Here is a 19,765-nt window from a genome sequence, read left to right on the forward strand (position 1 = left end):
TGAGCTGCCCCTCAGTCTTTTAATGAGGTTTTTCAATCTAGTTCCAAATTTAGTGAAAGTTCACTGAGAACTGATGAGTTCTAACGTTCTCCAAAAAATTTAAAATCATAGTGGCTTATACAAGCTGATTTGAATGATTTAGTGAAAGACTTGTGAAAGCGCCAAACTATCAACTTATCGTTGCCAGTATGATAGATAAATTCAAAACTCAAAACAATGTGATAGAGATAACTTAAAATAATATGATAGAGGTAATTCAAAACAGTATGATAGAGATAAGTGATGATAGGTAAATTCAAAACCTTGGTTGTCTGATGTGTCCTAAGTCCACTTCTTCCATTCCTAAAAACATGGGTAATGTTAGTGAAGCGGATAGGGGACGGTTTCATCAGGACATAAAAGAAATGGAGAACTAATACCAGGAGCGGTGAAATGTGAACATGATTAGTGATAACTGTTGGTTACTTCGCAGAGAACAATAAAATTCATCGCATCTGAGAAAAAGCTATACAAGAAACTTACAGAGAAAAGGGAAGAGAAATATAAAAAGATAAGACCCTAAAATACTTGTATTTTAGTAATTTAATTTAACACCTATAGGGAGTTTAAAGTAACCAACGATTACTTATTGGTGGAGTTGTGTACCAGCTACATTTGTCAACGATCCATTATTAATGTAAAAGCAGATCGGAAAAGATCTGCTTTTACGTTAATGACGCTTAATAACGATAATTTGTCTGGTATATCGGATGTTGCAGCTACAATCAATATCTGATATACCAAACAGCTTGAGACACTTAAATTATTTACAACCAATCTCTTTGTAGAACAATATCAAGCAAATTGCAAAAACTACCTGAAAGATAAGTTGAAATCAAGTAGCGATAAAGGAATGCAAAAAATGGCTAAAAGTTATACGATAGATTGCCAAAATTAAATTAAGTCTGCACATTGGTACAAGACCAATGTGCAGATTTACTTTAATTTTGGCATTCGTTTTGCTCATTAAACTTCGTTTAACGAAGTTGAACGAAGTTGAACAACTGTAACACTGATACTTAAGTCTAAGAAAGTTTCGTTTGATTTTTTTGGTTTTGAGCAAAATTTTCAACGTTTAATAAGCATCCAAAAATTTTGAGATCAAAGTTTCTTTACATTATTTCTTTAAGTAATTAATTTTTGTAACTTTTTAGTTAAAAAATTAATTACTTAAAGAAATAATGTAAAGAAATTTTGATCGCGGTCGCGTAAAAAAATCAACTTGAGTTGGGCCACCATTGAACTTAATGACTTCTGTCATATACGATAAAGAAATTATGTCAATTTTGTATTGATTTAACTTCTTTGTCGTATTTGAGTCCAAGCTTCTTAGAGCAAGATCTTTTGCTCTTCTTTCTTTTTGAGAAATTGTGATCCAGCCTTTTGATACAAACAGCGCACAGATGTTTAGTTGGATTAAGGATTTTGACTTTGAGCCAGCCATTCAACCGGCGACGAATCCAGGAATTTCCGTTAAAGGGGTGAGGGGAGGAAGGAATGATGTAACTAAAATTAAGCCCCTACTCTTTTCTAAATTCTTGGATTAACGCTGTGTATGTATATATATATATATATATATATATATATATATATATATATATATATATATATATATATATATATATATATATATATATATATATATATATATATGTATATATATATATACATACATACACACGCTGTGTATGTATATATATATATATACATACATACACAGCATTTTTTTTTTTTCGAAATTTTTAAAATTTGTTTTTATTTTAGTCTATGTAAAATTAATGTCAATAAGCAATAGTTGAAAAAAAAAACAATACCAATAGAAAACTGTATTGGGTGCGACATGTTTTGCAACGTAATGTTTTTTTGCAATATCACATAATTGCAATAATCAAATAAATTTATAACTATTTTATGAAATATATACACTTGTATTAAATATTAATAGCATGCATTCATATTCTATATCATTGACTAATTAATTAACAAAAATTAAAATTGAAAGATTTTTGAGAGTTGCCTATTTTCCACTATAAGGAAAAGAAAAAAGCTCCGGATTCGACAAATTTTAAGCAAATAAAGTTGATTGCTCAAATATATTTCGATGGATCGCCCGTTATCAACAATTTGGATCGTTAGATGCAACTAAAAAGACCGTACGACAGCGTAGCAAACAAACAAAGAGATCGATTTAGTCAAAAAAAAGTATTAAATCCAAAAGCCATCGAAAAAGTTCAAGAACCATTGCACAAGAATTCGGTATCAGCAACAGAACCATTTGACGAGTGCTAAAAGAAGATTAATGTAAATATCCATAAAAAAAAAATCAGAATTCCCAAATTAACTTCAGATTATAAAGCAAAAAAAAAAGTCAAGTTGATTCTGGATGAGAAAGAACCTGAATCGAGAAAAAATTGAAAAACAATCTTTACAAACAAAAAGATTCACGTCAGATGGCTACTATAATCCACAAAACGACATTGTTTGGGGCGTTGATCGGCAAAGTGCAAATGAAGCGGATGGCGTGATTGAAGAAGTGAAATACCCTTCTAGTGTAACGGTTGCTATGGGGGTAATGTGGAATTTCCTCACGAAGCGTTTCTTTTTTGATAAAGGCAAAGTATATTGATGTTTTGAAACTTTATAAGAGAGAAGGTAACAAGCTTTTCAACAGTGATGATTGGACGTTTCAACAAGATGGCGCGAAACTATATACGAGTAATTTGGCTCAAAGTTGGTACAAAATTAACTTCAAATCCTTTATACCGAAAGAAAAATGGCCTCCAAATATACCCAGTATTGAATGAAATGGACTATTCGGTATGGAACGAAATCAGTAAGAATGTCAATTACCAAAAAGTAACAATACGAAAAAATTTGATCAAGGAAATTAAAAAAGCAATTTAAAAAATCGACGAAAATTTTACTAGGAAAGTAATAGGCGTATTCTGTCTCGAGTTTATTCAATAGAAAAAAATCAACGGAGATATTATTATTAATATCCATGATTAATTATTTTTTTATTAAAGTCTAATTAAGTAAATATTATATTGAATATTTTTTAATGTTAAATTATTTAAATGTTGCAAAACAAAATGCCGCACCCGACATGGCGCACCCGACATGCCGCACCCGATATTGCAATATTATCATTACAGAGCTAACTTTGAAAAATAATTTTAATTAAAATATCTGTAATTTGAGCAGCAAAAAAAAATCACCAAGTCCATTTGGTGATTTTTTTTATTGCTCAGTTTTTACTGAGGAGGTTGTCTCCAAAACTCAACTGAGGAGGTTGTCTCTAAAAATGTTTACCGTGCGTCGTTTACCAGGTGAAGAGATTTTGGCAAAAGCAGGAATTCCCTACGTTAATACTAACCAGCGTATCAGGTGTTTATTATATTATAGTAAGATATTTATTAATTTATATTTCAATCAAATATCGTATTGAAAATATTTTTTAACGAATTCTTCCAATTTCCATTTAGAAATAATATTGTTGACTTTGAAAGGAAGAGAAAAGATTTGAACAAACACAGATATCGTTTAAGAAATAATATGGTTTTAAAATGAGAAAATTTTTCTAGAATGCTGGAGGAGGTATTTGGTATAAGTCAAAAAAATTGTAAAGGTATCATCATGAAAGCAAAAAATAAAAGGTTTAAAAGCTAGACAAACAGATGGAGATTTTCTTAAGAATCAGAAAGGATTGCGCGTTCAAAAAATCAGAAAGGATTGCGCGTTTAAAAAATGTTAGACAGCGATAAAATTACAAAAAAAAGATTTGAAAAAATAATTAAAACAAAAAGAGAAGCAAGAAAAAAATTTCAAAAGATTTCGCAGGGGGTTCGAGTTGAGACAAGAAGTTTTTTACTAAGAATGTTGACATGAACATCAGAGTTAGTAATTCCATCAATAAACTCTTGTTTTTATTTCTTCCATTCCAAGCCGTAAATTCAAGGTTTTTTTTCAAGATGAAACGACACTTTTGATGTAAATATTAATTGGTTTTCCTGCACCATCTTGACAATTTGTCAATCAATTGTTGTTTTGCGCTTAGCTCCTGATTTTGGCTGAATTTTCACATTCAAGTGTTTTGTACTTTTTAACCAAGTAGCTAATGTTCCTAATGCCATTTTAAGTCTCATCTTGTTTTATCTAGTTTCAGCTTGTTTGAACAACTCATTAAGTTGCTCTAAGCTTGCGACCATACCTTGGTTATAATTGCCATTCTTGATGATATCAATGACGAATCAAATTGCTTTGAAAAATATCATTCGATTACTGACGTTTGCTCATTATTCGATAACAAAATATCATTCGATTACTGACGTTTACTCATTATTCGATAACAAAATATCATTCGATTACTGACGTTTACTCATTATTCGATAACAAAATATCATTCGATTACTGACGTTTACTCATTATTCGATAACAAAATACCATGAATAATTTAAAAACCTTTTTTTGAAATTATCACTCAGAAAACTTTGATTATGTTCGCGTAATTATCTTTTGTTGAGATTTTATGGCCCCTTTAGGAATCGTTTTATTTTGAGCTAAGATTTTTTTAAATTAGTGTAGTTTTTTTTTTTTTTTTTTTTAATCTAAAATCTTGACTTTCAGAATAATCCTAAATATTTTCATCTAAAACTTCCTCTTTCTTAAAATAATTTATCCAAGATTATTTTTCACAATAAAGTTTTTTTGTCCGTATGCTTATCTCTCTAACTGTATAGCTAATATATATCTAATATTAATTAATTTACTTGATAAAATATTTCTAAACTAAAATCATTTCCGGTTTTTGATCCTCAGTTATTCTTTCTCTAGCTATAAAATTGTTACTCGCGTGGCTAAATTGCAAAGAGTGCGTGCGCACACGTGCGTGTAACGAGTTGTATTTTACTGAAAATAATTAAGCATGATAACCTCACGTTACAAGATTTATTGTTTAATAAAAATATTCATAACGGTAAAAATTACAAATTAAATATATTAACATTTAAAATAGTATTTTTGATAAATAAAAAATTACACGTTTAACAATAAATATAGGTCATAGTAAATGTGTTGTTAAATAAGAAATACAATTATAACTGAAATTAAATTTAGCAGTATAAAATACGCTTAAGTCAGCGTTAGAAGAAACGAACAAACAAAAGAATTCAATAAATGAACGATAGCCAAAGTTCTTGTTGTAAGGCAAACTCCTAACTCAATCTTCATATGCGAATCTGAAAAAATATTGAAAGAAGAACTTTTTTTAAATCAAGCGAGTAGCTTTATCCTTAAGCAATGGCAGAGCTGTCTCCATATATTTAGACTCCTTCATTCCTTAAAGCGGTGTTTTTCTTGGTAAATGAATTTTCTTGGTTTTAATTCGATCAACTCAACTCAATGTTTTCGTTGATTTAATTCACTTGGTTCACATTCGTTTGACATTTACACTTTTTATAAATTTCAATCTCGACTGGCTTGTCATAAAGGAGTTCTTTTCCAAGAACTTTCTTTTTACAGTTTAAAATAACAACTTTTTTATATGTTTCTTCTGGTTGGCACGACGATACTCTTTTAAGTTCTTTTCCGTCTTCGTTTGTCATGGTAACGGAGCAACAAAAACCCTTACAGTAGTTATTAAGTACGGTTTTTATCTCGCATTCTTCTTCTTCAATAAACATTAAAAACGGAATCGTGTTGCATTCGTTTGCTTTCGAAGACATGTTTTTAGAAAGGACCTCTTCGTAGCAACCAGACTGAACTAAGTTAAAGAACTGCAGAAGCAAGATATATGTAAACAGCTGTAAAAAAATCATTTCAATTCAACTTCTTTTGTGTCTTTTAGAGCGTGATAAGAACTAAAATGTCGCGTTTATACTGCACATATAATTGCGCCTAATCCTAATTTCCAAATGGGTGGAGCATTTAGTAAATAAATAGCGTATCAATTCACCAGCATCCTGATTTTGTCAAAACTGATTCTCTGATCCGCCGAAAAATGTATATAATTTCTGACAAGAGTTTCATAACAAGCACAAAAATGCGGTCTAACTATTTGTACTTGACGTTGGTAGGATGTTGTCTTATTGTTTATGGAAGTCGTAGTTCCGACCAGCAAAAAAAAGCGATCAGTATCGATTTGTATCAGAAGAAAAATTTATAAAAAAAAAAAAAAGAAAAAGAAAAAAATGAGGTTTTTTAGCCACATGGCTTTTTCAAGTACTTCCGCTTACATTCCGATATAATCCCGCTATTCGCTTAAAATTCGCTTTTTCTTTGTTAGTAATTAACGCGGTATGCGTTTACTTTTTATCATATACAATATTCCTTGCAAAGAGAAGACAGACTTTTATTTTTTGTTCATGTTTATCAGACTTGTATTTCTTGTTCATTATATTTTTCAGACGTGTATTTCTTGTTCATTAAATATCCTTCTTCGTAACTGTTCCTTCCTGTAGACTAAAATTTTTCCACGATAAAGTTATCTTTAAAAATTATTTGATTTTATGTCTTTTTCGAAAAAAATTATACGCAGTGCATATTCACTTTTTTTTAAAATAAACGCTGCTTATACGTCCTGTCAATGAGGTAACCTGCACAAGCTGTTTCAAAGTGAAGATTTCATAAACGTCCACAAAAGAAGTAGACGTTGCGTTCTTCTGAAAGCTTGAAAACTGTGTTGAGCAGTAAAATTTTAAGTTAAAAAATTGACGATTTTACAGTATTTGTCAACGTTAAAGTGGCATACCCCCTATAACATAGCATAAAAATGAAACCTTATTGTTAAAATATATTTTACACACGCAGATATATATATATATATATATATATATATATATATATATATATATATATATATATATATATATATATATATATATATATATGTATATATATATATATATATATATATATATATATATATATATATATTGACCATATAAAATATTTTATCAAAGGATGCAGAATTGTAAAATTACAGGTAGTTTTGTTGCCATGACAACCAGCCTTAATAGCGGACATAAGAAAATGCGCACGTCGTATCTGTCCAAAAAATTTCAGGTTTTCATAGAGTATTCAAAGTAAAAACTTGACAAGTGATTGAAAAACTGTTTGATCAACGAAACCCGCTAAAAGTTTTTCAATCTGATAATTGGTTTCCGTGTAACAAATGCACAGGCTATGAATATTTTTAAACTAGCAGCTTTTCATTGATGAAACTGCAATGTCTCAAAATCCACAATATTTATAATTTACTTTTAGAAAGCTGCATTACATAAAAAAAAAAAACACATAATTGCTAATAATTTCGTTAAAAACTGATATCTAGAAATTGAAATATCTGACAGGAGTTTCAAAAATAAAAGTTTGCGAAAAACATTTTTAAAAATTAGACTAAAACAATGCCAATAAAATAATTAAAAAATAAACCATGTACGTAAAGGTAAAAACAAAAAAATTAAGCAGCATAAGGAGTTGCTTGTTTTTGTGTTTTTTTTTTTTTTTTAATTTTCTTTTTTAATCATTTCTGTTCATTTAATTGTCCCTGATTATTTTGCTACGCAATTTTACTTCTGATTGATTTATATACGACGAATGGTATAAGTATATTTTACTTTCACTATTGTAACCATCTATCTTAAAATTTTCAGGAATCATATTAAGTTTTAAAAGTCACTCCTGATGCTTATCTTGCAATGTTAAAGTTTGCATCATTATTATCGTTTATTTCGTTATGTTCAACTTAGCATCGAGTGTTGCAAATTTTAAATGTTACACGGAACAAATTTTTTTTTCACTCTGGACAAATGATAACTGAACAACAACTGCTAAAACAGTACTATCAACTAACCTACATCCAGATACAATTTAAATAGAAACCTTTTCAGAAGTATTAATAGAGTTTAATTTGGAAAAAAGATGAATCTATTGAGCTCAGTAAATCTGTTGTTAGAAGACTAGTGGTTGTTGAGTTTATTTTATCTATATAACCCATTTAAAATATAAGGTTAACACCATAGAATATAGATAAATGTAATTCAAAGATGACAACTTGCTTTTAAGAAATTTCTAAAAGTAAATTATGAAAAATCCACCGATTGCCTTTAATCTTACAGATGTTCTGAATAATGGTGGTGTTGGGGTGGGAGGTGGGGTATTGGGGTGGGGGGGTGGGGGGAAACAATTAACTTACTTTGAAACCTCTTTTAAAAAACTATACTTGGGCAGCCTTTTTGGACAAAGTAAAAATTTAATTGTTCAGTAAAGTTTAATTTTCTAAGCATTTATGCTAAATATTAAAAAACGGTTTCAGATTCTTTAATAAATTTTAAATAAAAAAAGATAACTTATTATTGTTAAAAAAATTTGATATTTCTGAGTGGTATTTTATGTTAAATCAAATCCTTAAAACTTAAAAACGCAGAAAAACTAATAAAACGGTCTTATGTGTATTGAATTATTTATCACGATGTTTGTGATGATATTTGCTTTTAAATCTTTGAAAATTTTCAAACCAATTATTTAAATTTTCTAAAAAGAGTAAAATTATTGCAATAAAATCTCGAGGTATTTTTTTCCTCTAATAATTTAGTTGATGCTGCTAACCTTCCAAATATTCAATATTAGCCGGCCGTAAGCCTGAATTATCGGCCGTCAGTGGTGTTCCTTTTAAAAAAAAAAAAATACTAGATTAGCTTCCTCATTTTTGTAAATTTACTTGTAATATTAACAAAAATTATATTGTTTTGGAAAATGTTTTAAATATCTAATCCCTAACGTTTAATCTTCAAACGATAAAACAGCAGTAACATTTTTTTTTTCCTGACAGGAAGGAATGGATCAAAGAACGCTTGCATGTCCGAACAAATGCTTACTATTCGCAGTCAAGGTATAAATTGTCACCTTGACATAAAACCTTGTTGAATTAAGTAAATTGGCTCTCATTGAAACGCAGTGATTTGAATTAGACAGTATCTGATCAACGGTACAAATTTGGGAAATCCTAATTTAAAGCATTCCTATACTCGTCTGTGCTTTTTAGGTTACCAACTTATCACTGTGTTGACCTGATTGAAAGATTAAAAAAAAAAAAACATTCTTACGTTTAATAGAAACAATCTTTTTAAAAAACACTTTCTGAAAATTTACTTTTAAAAAAATGGAATGTTATCAAAACATTTGAAATCGGTTAAAAAATGTTATCAAAGCATTCGAAATTGTTTTTTAAATGATGAACTTATGTATATTTATTGATAGTATGCTGCAAAAAAGATAAACATCTATTATGTTTATTTTTAACTTGTTTAGGAAAGGAAAGTTTTACAGAAAAATTATTTAAAATTATTTTCTAAAGCTTTTCACACCGTATTTCTTATGTGGTAAAAAAAAAGGCAGTTTATTATATTATATCAGAATATGAAGACGGATATTTAAAAAGAAGATTAAACGCTCAACGGAAATTACTAAATTTCATAAGGTAAATAAATTTAGATTGTTTACAAATACATCAAGAACGTGATTTTTCACATCATCTTTATGCATTGCTAAACAGTTAAATATTCTTAATAAACATTTTTGTAATTTAAATATGGTTAACAATTTTTTTTTCTAATGTGTACTCTTGAAAATTTTTTTGGAAAGAAACTTCGACGTTTTATCTTTTTCTTTCTTTAACTATGATTCAAGTACTAATGTCTTTCGGTTAATATTGCGAACTATAAAACTACTGTTTAGTCTCGATATCTCGAATACTTGATATCTTGAATTTTTGGGTATCTCGAACTTTTTTCCCAGTCTCTCCTTTCCCAGTTCCAGTGCATTACGCAGTCCTTTGGTCTATTTCTCTCTACATCTCAAACTCGACATCTCGAACTCGATATCTCGAACCTTTTGGTATCTTGAACAATAATTTTGGTCCCTGGTCCAATATTCTCTCGTTTTCCTCTAGTTTTCAGAAGTTCTGGGCGAGATTTTTGCATTTTCAAATGCTTTAATAACATTCCATTTTTAAAATTTTAAATTTTCAAAAAGTTTTCCTTTAAAAATTGATTGTTTCTATTAAAATTGAAGTCATGCCGCTCGTTAAACGAAGACTTACAAACAAATCTATGGAAAAATGCAAGGAAGCAAAGAAACTGAAGAAAGGGATGTCTTACAAAGAGTTAGCATAAAGGTATGGTGTCATTGCTGATTTTGGGTGTTTTAACAGTCCTCACAAACAAAACGAACCATCTATCACGAAAGAAATGTTCCGGTGGAAAAATAGTAGTCTCAAACTAGCAGGCATGGGAGCAGTGTAACGAGAAAAAATTATCTACGTTTTTTATCAACAAATATAAAACCTCACTATGCATTATTAAGCATATCAAACAACTCCTTTGACATCAGAATCAGCTAAAAGTTAGATAACCGCAGACCATTTCACAAAATGGGTAAAAAAGCTCAATTAATTTTTCCGTTCAAATTTTTGACAGAAGAGCTTGATCGTTTGCGAGAATAAGATCCTAATGCCGTGTTATTCAACGCATTTAAGAGCCATCAATGTTTTTAATTCTTTCTTCTCAACCAACTGCCCAAAATAAAAATTAATTATATATATTCTTAAAATGCAACTTGCGACTCTTGTCGATAATTAATAATGTTTTTACAAAAAAAAAACGTTCTCATCATCACCAAAAAAACAACGTGTAACATTTGTCAATAATTTGAAAGAATGACGCACATTAAAACCACAACATCTCCCCCAGCTCAACAAGAGCTCATACGTAATCATGATACTTCCGGTTAGGAAGTACTCTTCTTCTATAGCGAGTAAATCGAACAGGCTGTGATTAGTTGGATAGTGTTGATTAGCGCTGTCCATACTATTGTCAGCTCTGTCACCATCCGAAAAATTTATTTGAATATTTGGAGTTTCATTGACGATGTGTTTCAGTGACGAAGCTCGTTTCGGGAGGTTTCAATAGTTTCAAATCGTAATCGATGTCAGCTTTTATATTTTCTTCTTTTTTGTCTACCCGACGATGCTGCAGATGAGAAAAATGTCGTGGTAACGTATGTCCGTTGACTTCAACGTCAGCTGTTAATCCATTATGCAGTGCCAATACACTTCCTTTCAACCATCGTTGAGTACATGGCGTCATATGCTTGGGTTTCACCCACACTTTATCGCCGACTTTCCATCCTTGAAACTCAGTCAATGTCTTCTGTGTTGATTCGGCTTTATCGATTCCAGGAATTCGAACGCGTTTGTAATGTTGACAAAAGATTTCAAAAGGTGTGCTGTGTTTTAATTGAACTTTATTGATTAAGAATACAGACATGGGTATACCACATTTTACTCTTGCATTTGTTCTTTTTACAATCCGATGAACTCTTTCAACAATTCCATTTCCCGATGGTTTTTTAAAAGCCCGATAGATAAGTCTTATTTCCCATTTCAACGCCATAGTTTGCATAGTCTGAGATCTAAACGACTTAAAATTATCTAGAAGAACTTCAGAAGGAGGTCCAAATGATGACCATATTGTTTCTAAAGATTGAACAACCATTGCTGCACTTTCGTCGCTTTATGGTGTCCATAACGTATATCTGCTTGGGCTACAGTCGATCCAGGTGAGATATAGCACCGAACCGACATGAGTAACATCGCAGGGTACTCTTTCCATACTTTACTAACAGCAAGATTTCCTTTATCCCACGAAATCACATTAGGATCAATTGAATTACATTCATCACATTCAGCGACGACCTGTTTCACTGTGTCTCTGTCAGCGCGGATACCGGCACGCGTACATAATTCTATACTCTTGGCAACTCCCATGTGTGCTATTGAATGAATTTTTTGAATCTGCTGATAATTGTACTTATAAATGACATCACATTCTTGCTTTGCAACTTTGGTTTTTATCCATTTTTTGGCACTCTTGTGAGCTCATCTGCAGAATTTTTTGTCGTTGGTACCCATGTAACATTTACATTTATGGCATAATCCTCGACTAATTTTCCAAATATTTGAAACCTTTGTCGAATTAACATTTCGCATTGCCCAGCACATTTTACAGGTTTGTCACAAGTCAATTCAGAATTTAACCAGCTGAATACACTATGAGAATCAGTTTTAATAGAGATATCACTTGGGTTCCATTTCAATGCCATATTTAAACCTTCAATACATGCATCCAATTCAGCTACGTTGATGTGCATTGCATTGGACTTTGGTTGGAGCCACGTCGCATCTTCCATTTTTTTGTCACCTTGCATTATTAAAACTCCTTTTCCCAGCGAACTTGCATCACACCATACAGTTAAGGATGCATTTGGTTTAACATTCCATGAACCTTTTGCCGGATCGCATTTTACAACTTTATCTACAACTTCCTGCATCATTTAAATAACATGCTTATCCATAATAGGTTTATCCCAATCTAATTCGTTTGTACATCTCTTTATGTAACTGCATGCGAGTCTAAACCACCCAGCAACTGGTAGATTGGCAATCAGATAACCACATAATGAGAATATATCCCTCTTGGTGAGCACAGTTTAAACAATGGGAATCTCACGCCCTCTCTTCCAAAACATTTCCTTTGTTAATGGATTTACTGTGACTTCCAATCCTAGTGCACGAATTGGGTTTTCGCCAAAATATTCAGGTGTTTTTGCGTGAAGACCCCATTTTTTCATATGAGCCACCAGCTTTCTTCCATTTTCATTGGTTGCTAGGGTGTCATCAACATATCCTCTTGTTGATTTTGCAAGTGCAGAATCTTGTTGGAGAACATATCGCAATATTAAGCTCATCATCACTGGTGCTAAATTCAAACCAAAACCCAAACGTGTAAGTGCATAGCGCTGATTTTTGTAAATGACAGTTTGGTCAGGCCAACGTCTTTTATGCACATGAATTTGTAGATATGCTCGTTTTAGATCCACCACCGAGTCATTGCTATTTTTACTCATCAGTTTCCTATTCCTCATTGCATCGTTGATGACATCTGCATCCCTTGTAGAGGCTTTTGTTAAGCTCGCGATTATCAAGCACAGATCTTATTTTCTTTTTACTATCTTGAATGACGCACATGAACGGTAGTAGACCTTTAGCTTTTCCCATAACTTCGTCGTCTTATTTGATGAGTATACCTTCTTTAATCTATTCATTTATTTCGTTGTTGAACGCCTCACAATGTTGGTCAGACAAATTATACTGACTTCTACTGTTTTTCATTTTAGGTTCATTCTCCCACACCCAACTAACAATCAACTTTTTTGCCATCAAAATAAGCTTTGCTTGTTCCAATTTCAATTGTCGCAACACGAGGTGTCGATGACAGTTTAATCACAGAATTACAAAACTTCAATTTTCCAGTGCCAATTTTTAGTCCATCACACGTCTTTATTAGATCCATGCCTATAATCATGTCGTATTTGTTTTCTATTTCATCCACACTTAAAACCAACGCATCCACCAAGCACCCTTTCGTTGGGTGCTTGGTGGATGCGTTGGTTTTAAGTGTGGATAAGTTCGTTCACATCGAATTATTCCGCCCATTGTTGCAACATCTCCGGCACGAATTACTTTATAGTCAGACAGCAGTAACTTCTTGGTGATTATTGATTGCGAACAACCAGTATCCACAAGCCCTGTAGCTTTTCTTCCGTTTACTACCAAGTCGATAGTGGGTAGTATTGTTTCGGGACGAGTTCTTGTTAAAATACCTAATGCGAACTCTTCCCAGTCAAGTTTTCCTGGTTTCGTAGACGTTTGTAGCAGTCTTTCGCAGCATGCTTATGCGAGTATTTCTTGCATTAAGAGGTACACTCACTTGCAAAGTGATCTAATGACTCACAGTTGTAACATCTCTTTTCTTTCTTTCTTCGTGTATAACTTGTCATCTCAGTCTCAGTCGCCCGGTAACTTGCGTTTACTTCTTCGTTTACAGATAAGCATGCCGCATCTGATCTGGTTTGCGCAACCACAGATGCAGTCATGACAGAATCGTCAAAGCTCAACGCATCTTCTCCCCGAAGAATAGCTCGTAGAATAGCACCATCATTAATTCCAATAATGAATTGGTCACGAAGTCGGCTGTCTCTCTCTGAGGGCAAGAACTTGCAATCTTGAGCTGCTCGAATCACTCGATGCGCGAACATCTGTATAGATTCTTCATTGCCACGATAAGTTTTACCAAACTCATACCGTGAGATTAACGAGGATTTTCTTAATTCCAGCGTTTCCTATTTCGTCACCGGTTAATTGTACGAAACGTTCTCTGGAACATCTGGTGCTGTCAATTCTTCCATGATCTTGTAAGTCTTTAACGGTAGAGCAGCAAGCAAGTACGCTACATGTTGTTCTGAGGTTATATTGTTTACTACGAAGAAAGTGGTCATCTGTCAAATAAATCACTTTGGCTGTCCATCTTCATATTCCGGAAATAATAGACATGGCCAGTTAGCTTGTTGTTCAGTTCATTTAAGAGCCATCTATGTTTTTAATTCTTTCTTCTCAGCCAACCGAACAAAATAAAAATTGTTCGCTATATATATATATATATATATATATATATATATATATATATATATATATATATATATATATATATATATATATATATATATATATATATATATATATATATATATATTCTTAAAATACAACTTGCGACTCTTGTCAAATTTTGCATTTTGACATTTGTCAATAGTTTGCAAAAATGACGCACATTAAAACCACAACATGCCGTTCAAGAAGAGCTATTAGAATCTTTCATTGGTTTAGATTGCGATGTAAGGGAACCTGTTGTAGCTTTAGTCACTCCGTCTTGTTGGCCTACTATTATCATTTTGCAAAAATGTGTAGTGCCATTCGAAAAACTAGTCCATGACGACTCTTTTTACTCTAAAATATCATGGTTGGGATAGATCGTGTTAATCCACAAGAAATTACAAATTTTATCCCATAAAAAGTAAATATTGATTCAGTGATTGATCAGTTTGTGCACCAGTAACATAAATTGCTTATTGGGTTTTTGATTTTTTTACGTCGTTCTTCTCTTAAAAGTGAAAAACGTTAGCGCAGGTCGAAAACTCCAATATCATATAACATATTCTAAATTATGTAATACAATCATTTTTGTTTTATTTTAAAAAAACTCGTATTATATTAAATATAAAAAAAAAGTGCATTTCAACAAAAACTCAAAATAAATGATGTGTAAGTAATATTTAGTAACAATATAAAATAAAGTAATAAGTGATGTGTTCCAAAACGTATTTGGTAAAATATTTCAGACTGAAGAAAATGAGTAACAACCCAATAATCTATTAGGATCACAATCCGCCCCAGATATATTAGGATCACAATCCGCCCCAGATATAAAGTGTTATTTGGCGTTTTTTTTCTTTTCTATTGCACATCAAATCAATAAGATTTTTCCGACGGCCTGTATGTGGAGTGAATGTTTTGCTTGATAGAAAAAGCTCTGTAGCTTTTATGTGACTCTGAAGTTCGCTGACAATTTAATACTTGTTTACAATTTCACTTTTAGAAAGTGTTGTTAAAAAACGTTCCGGAAAGTTTAATAAAATGAATAGCTGATGTAATTTTTATTTCGATTTTCCGTTAAATTCTCTTCTCAAACCAACTATTTTTGATAACTATTTCAGATTGTTCCACACTAAATTAGACATCCTTGAAATTTCTGTGATTGATTTATTTTACAAACCAGTTACAGAAATAAAATAAAAAATACTTTTCACGCCAAAATATCAAAAGATCTGTGATTCATTTGGTGTTTACATTTAGTTCTGATTTATTAAAAAAAACTTGGCTTTTATACCATTTTAAATTTATTATCTACTCACGAGAGAAATAATATCCGAATAATTATAAAACTATGAATTTTAAATGCCTTTAACACTAGAAGCCCCAAGGTGGATCAATTGATCCAAACACGACTTTAACACTTTGCTGAAGCCAAAATATAAACGTTGAAAAATTGATACATTTTAACTTATTTTGATATTATTTACTGAAAAATGAATATACTGCTTAACAAATTAAGAGATGTGCGTTAAGTTGCGATTAAGCTGGATCGATCAATCTACTTTAGGGTTTATAGGCATATAAAAAACCTGGGGCTTCTAGTGTTGAGATGCGCAATTCAGAAATTGCAAGATATCCATCATTACCTAATGACAACTTAAGAAGATTCCCTATATATCTGAAAATTACTTTTGGGAAAAAACTTTATAGAGCAAGTAGAGGTAAGACTGCGATTAAAGAAGACCACAAAGAGGATGAATAGATCCAGTTCAAACTAGGTTATGCTATCTTTGCGTATCGTATCATTTTTAACACTGAGCGCCAAAACAAGCATATGACACTTATTTTGCTTTTCTAATTTTAAAGGCAAAAATTGTTTCGGAGTAAAATAGTCGACCTTCTAAAGTTGATGGTGACCAAATCTAAGCCGTAATTGAATTGGATCGTCATTTCGCTGTGGGAAAAATTGCTGAGAGAATTTACCAAATCTTCCACCGCCTATGTTAAAAAAAGCTATTTATTTTGTAAGCTCCTGGCCTAAACTTTTTTTATTTTTAAACTTTTCTATTTATATGTTGTTAATTTTCCTTCTCTTTGGTTTTTTAGTAAATTTTCTCTCAATATCAAGTTTATAATTAAAGAATTTTCAGAAACTGATATTCTTTACTATAAAAACAGAAATTCTTTAGTTGAAAACTTTTTTAAAGCTTTCGCATAATGATAATATATAGCGTCATTTTATAAAAAATATCCAATCAAAGTTACAAATTAACTCTCTTAGGGAATTCCAAAATTAAGAAATGGTTTGCAACAAGATATTCACTAGCAACTTCATATTATATTATATACTTATATTATAAGCTTTATATAAAATTAAAAACAAAATGAAATTTTGAAGACCAAGAAAGAACACTCAAATTTTTAAAAATAATCTGATTTATTGAAATGGTGGGAGTTTCAACATAATGAGGCACTTTTCTAGGCAGCTTGCACAGTTAAAGCATGGATACAAGAATAGGAAATCAACTCCGATTCCTAACTAGCTTTATCACCAGTTTTGAATTCAATCAAGCCAATTCGAGCTTGGATTAACAAAGAAGTAATAGAGGCTTTCGTAACTTCAATACGGAATCTGAAAAAACACTGGAGATCATTTGGAAAAAGGATTCCCACTAAAAGTTGGCAGCAATTAATGGTGAGTTACTTACTTTGCGGGAAAAACGTGGGGGACATTTTAGATACAAATTTGCTGTTTTTTGTTGTACCTTATTGTAGCTTATTGAGAATTACTATTATTTATTATTTATTAATTATTATTACTATTGATTTAATCTATAATTTTTGCTCTATAGTAATACCAATACAATTATTTGTTTTAATATGATTAAATAGTAGATAATTTGTTAAAGAGTAAAAATAAAATTTAAAAAATTGTTTAATCTCTTTTAGTTCTATTTTTATGATCCTTGTAAAAAAAAAAGATAAGCAAAAAAAATCTTCACGTGCTTTTTTTTTTATTGAAAGCACTGGTTAAAATATTTGGAAAACATAATTGGCAAATCTTTTTTTTTTTTAAAACATTTTCGAGTTGAATTGATAATTACGAACATCTAAGATTCTAATTTGTAAAAAATATAATTATAAGGACCCAATTTCATAAAGTAAAATCAGAGGTTCAAGAGAATATAATTTTTTATATTAATGATTATAAACAAATAATCTATCAATAACGTAAGCTTCCTTTCTGTTTTTTAGGTTTTTTGTAAAAAACATTGTTTTGCTCTGGAAAGTAAGAATGCGTTCTTATAAACTAATGAAAATTAAGGACATTTAAATGTTTAAAAAAACCAAGCTTAACTCCGGAGAAAACTTATGTCAAACTTATTTATGCAAATCAACTTAAAATCTAAAATCTTTGTAAAAACTTGCTTTTAAAAGATAATCTTAACAAATCCCATAGTTCTCTTCCGAAAAAAATCTAGTGTCTTTTATCGTGAGAAGAAAAAAAATCAACTAAAGGTAAGTGATTTTGTAGAAAAAGCAAACTTGAAGATAAAAGCTTTTTGTGTACAAAATCACTTTGACCTATCATCAACTATTGTGATAGAATATATATGTATATATGAATGCATATGTATATGTGTATGTATATGTGAATGAATATGTTTATGTAAATGTATATGTATATATAAACGTATATGTATATTTATTCATATGCGAACATATAAGTATATGCAAATGTATATGTATATCTTAATGATTGACATAAATTACAAAATTTGTTTCATAACAAAAAAAGTTCCTCCTTTTTAATTATTATTTATTTATTTTTATTATATATTATTTTAATTTTTAATTATTTAGACATTTTCTCTAGATTAAAAAAAACCTGCAAAATTGGATGTGTCATTTTTGTCAAGTTTTCGGTTTCCATTTTTTGAGCTAAAATAATACGTTAAAAAATATTTCGCTTTTTTCTCGATATTGAGCAATGAGCATAAGAAAATCTATTCAACCATATCATAAAATGATTTTCTTGCATAATGATGATTTAATCGACTTTTTTCTCAAAATGGTAACGAAGTGAATTGTAATCTGTAACAAAGCTTAACGTCTTTACGCCACCATCTTCATCAATCATCTCGTAACGTTCATTTGGCTGCAAAGGGTTTGTAGCTCCCGGCGAAAAGTGATGTTTTAACAGAAACTCTTCAATTGAACCATGTTGAGTCTGTTCATAATTTTCAAGAGAAATTTGCGTACTTTGATTGGTTGCAGGAGATGGTTTGAAACCAAAATATTTAAAGCATCGCCAAGAAGCTTGGTTGGAGGGTCGTGCTGAAGCATAGATAAATTGCAATGGTTCGCTTTTAAAACATTGAAACTTTTGAATTGATGCATTTCCCTTAATTACATTTAAGCCGAGCCCATGATTTCGAACAGCTGGCCCCCATTCATTTACGATAAAACCAATGGCCGCTTTTCCTAAACCTTTCCCTTGAACTTTAGGAGATATTCCGACTTGTAACTTACCTAATCCGGGACTTTCCAGTGTAGTTAGCTGAACAAATCCTACAGACTCGTGTTCCTGCTCAATAAGGAGTCGACTAGATGGATTGCCTTCTGAAAATTTGTTTACCCAATCTTCCACACAAGTTGAAACAAAGTCGGGATTGAGCGACTTTCCTGCATGAATGTATTTCATGAAATCAGGGTTTCCGAGAAGGTTTTGATAAAATTGTTTATCCTGGGTTTGAGTTTCTCTAATGCACCAATTACTTTGTTGATAAGAGACTCGAAGACCTGTTCCAAGGTCGGGGTTCTCCCAAGAGAAAAAAGACATTTTTTCTTTTTTTGCCGCTAAAAGAATTTAAACAATCAATGGTTAAACATCAGCTCATTTCTGTTTAAAGTAACAGAAAATACACGTGCATATTCAGAAACTCTTAATGATTTCTTGAAGAAATAAGCAACATTTTTTTGTACAACATCAATTTTTACATGAACTTAAGAAAAAAATTTAAAGATTCTTAAGGTGGAGATAAAAATTATTGACACATGAATTTGATGAGTGTTTGAATGAACATATGATGTAACTTTTTCGCGTAAAAATTGTATAAATATAATTATATATTAGTTTTTTTTTGAGAAATGTTTTTTCGTTGTATATATGGTGATTGT

The 19,765-nt window shown here is 31.0% G+C and overlaps 1 protein-coding gene across 3 annotated transcripts in view; it reads right to left on the reverse strand.

Annotated features, from left to right (window-relative positions):
• Window positions 1–18,478: 18,478 nt before the first annotated feature.
• The window catches only part of LOC145185660 (uncharacterized), a 9,844-nt gene continuing 8,557 nt past the window's right edge, over window positions 18,479–19,765 (reverse strand). For all 3 annotated transcript variants that reach the window (XM_080061631.2, XM_090098424.1, XM_090098425.1), the window contains one exon: window positions 18,479–19,444. Coding sequence is in view for 1 of the 3 variants with exons in the window: in XM_090098425.1 (XP_089954551.1) it covers window positions 18,636–19,427 (792 nt within the window). In the remaining 2 variants the exon portion in view is untranslated. The remainder of the gene's footprint in view (window positions 19,445–19,765) is intronic.

This window comes from Hydra viridissima, unplaced genomic scaffold, assembly GCF_058129835.1.
Source record: "Hydra viridissima isolate aposymbiotic clone 2 unplaced genomic scaffold, HvirCarnegie_v1 scaffold_9, whole genome shotgun sequence".
Lineage (NCBI taxonomy): Eukaryota > Metazoa > Cnidaria > Hydrozoa > Anthoathecata > Hydridae > Hydra > Hydra viridissima.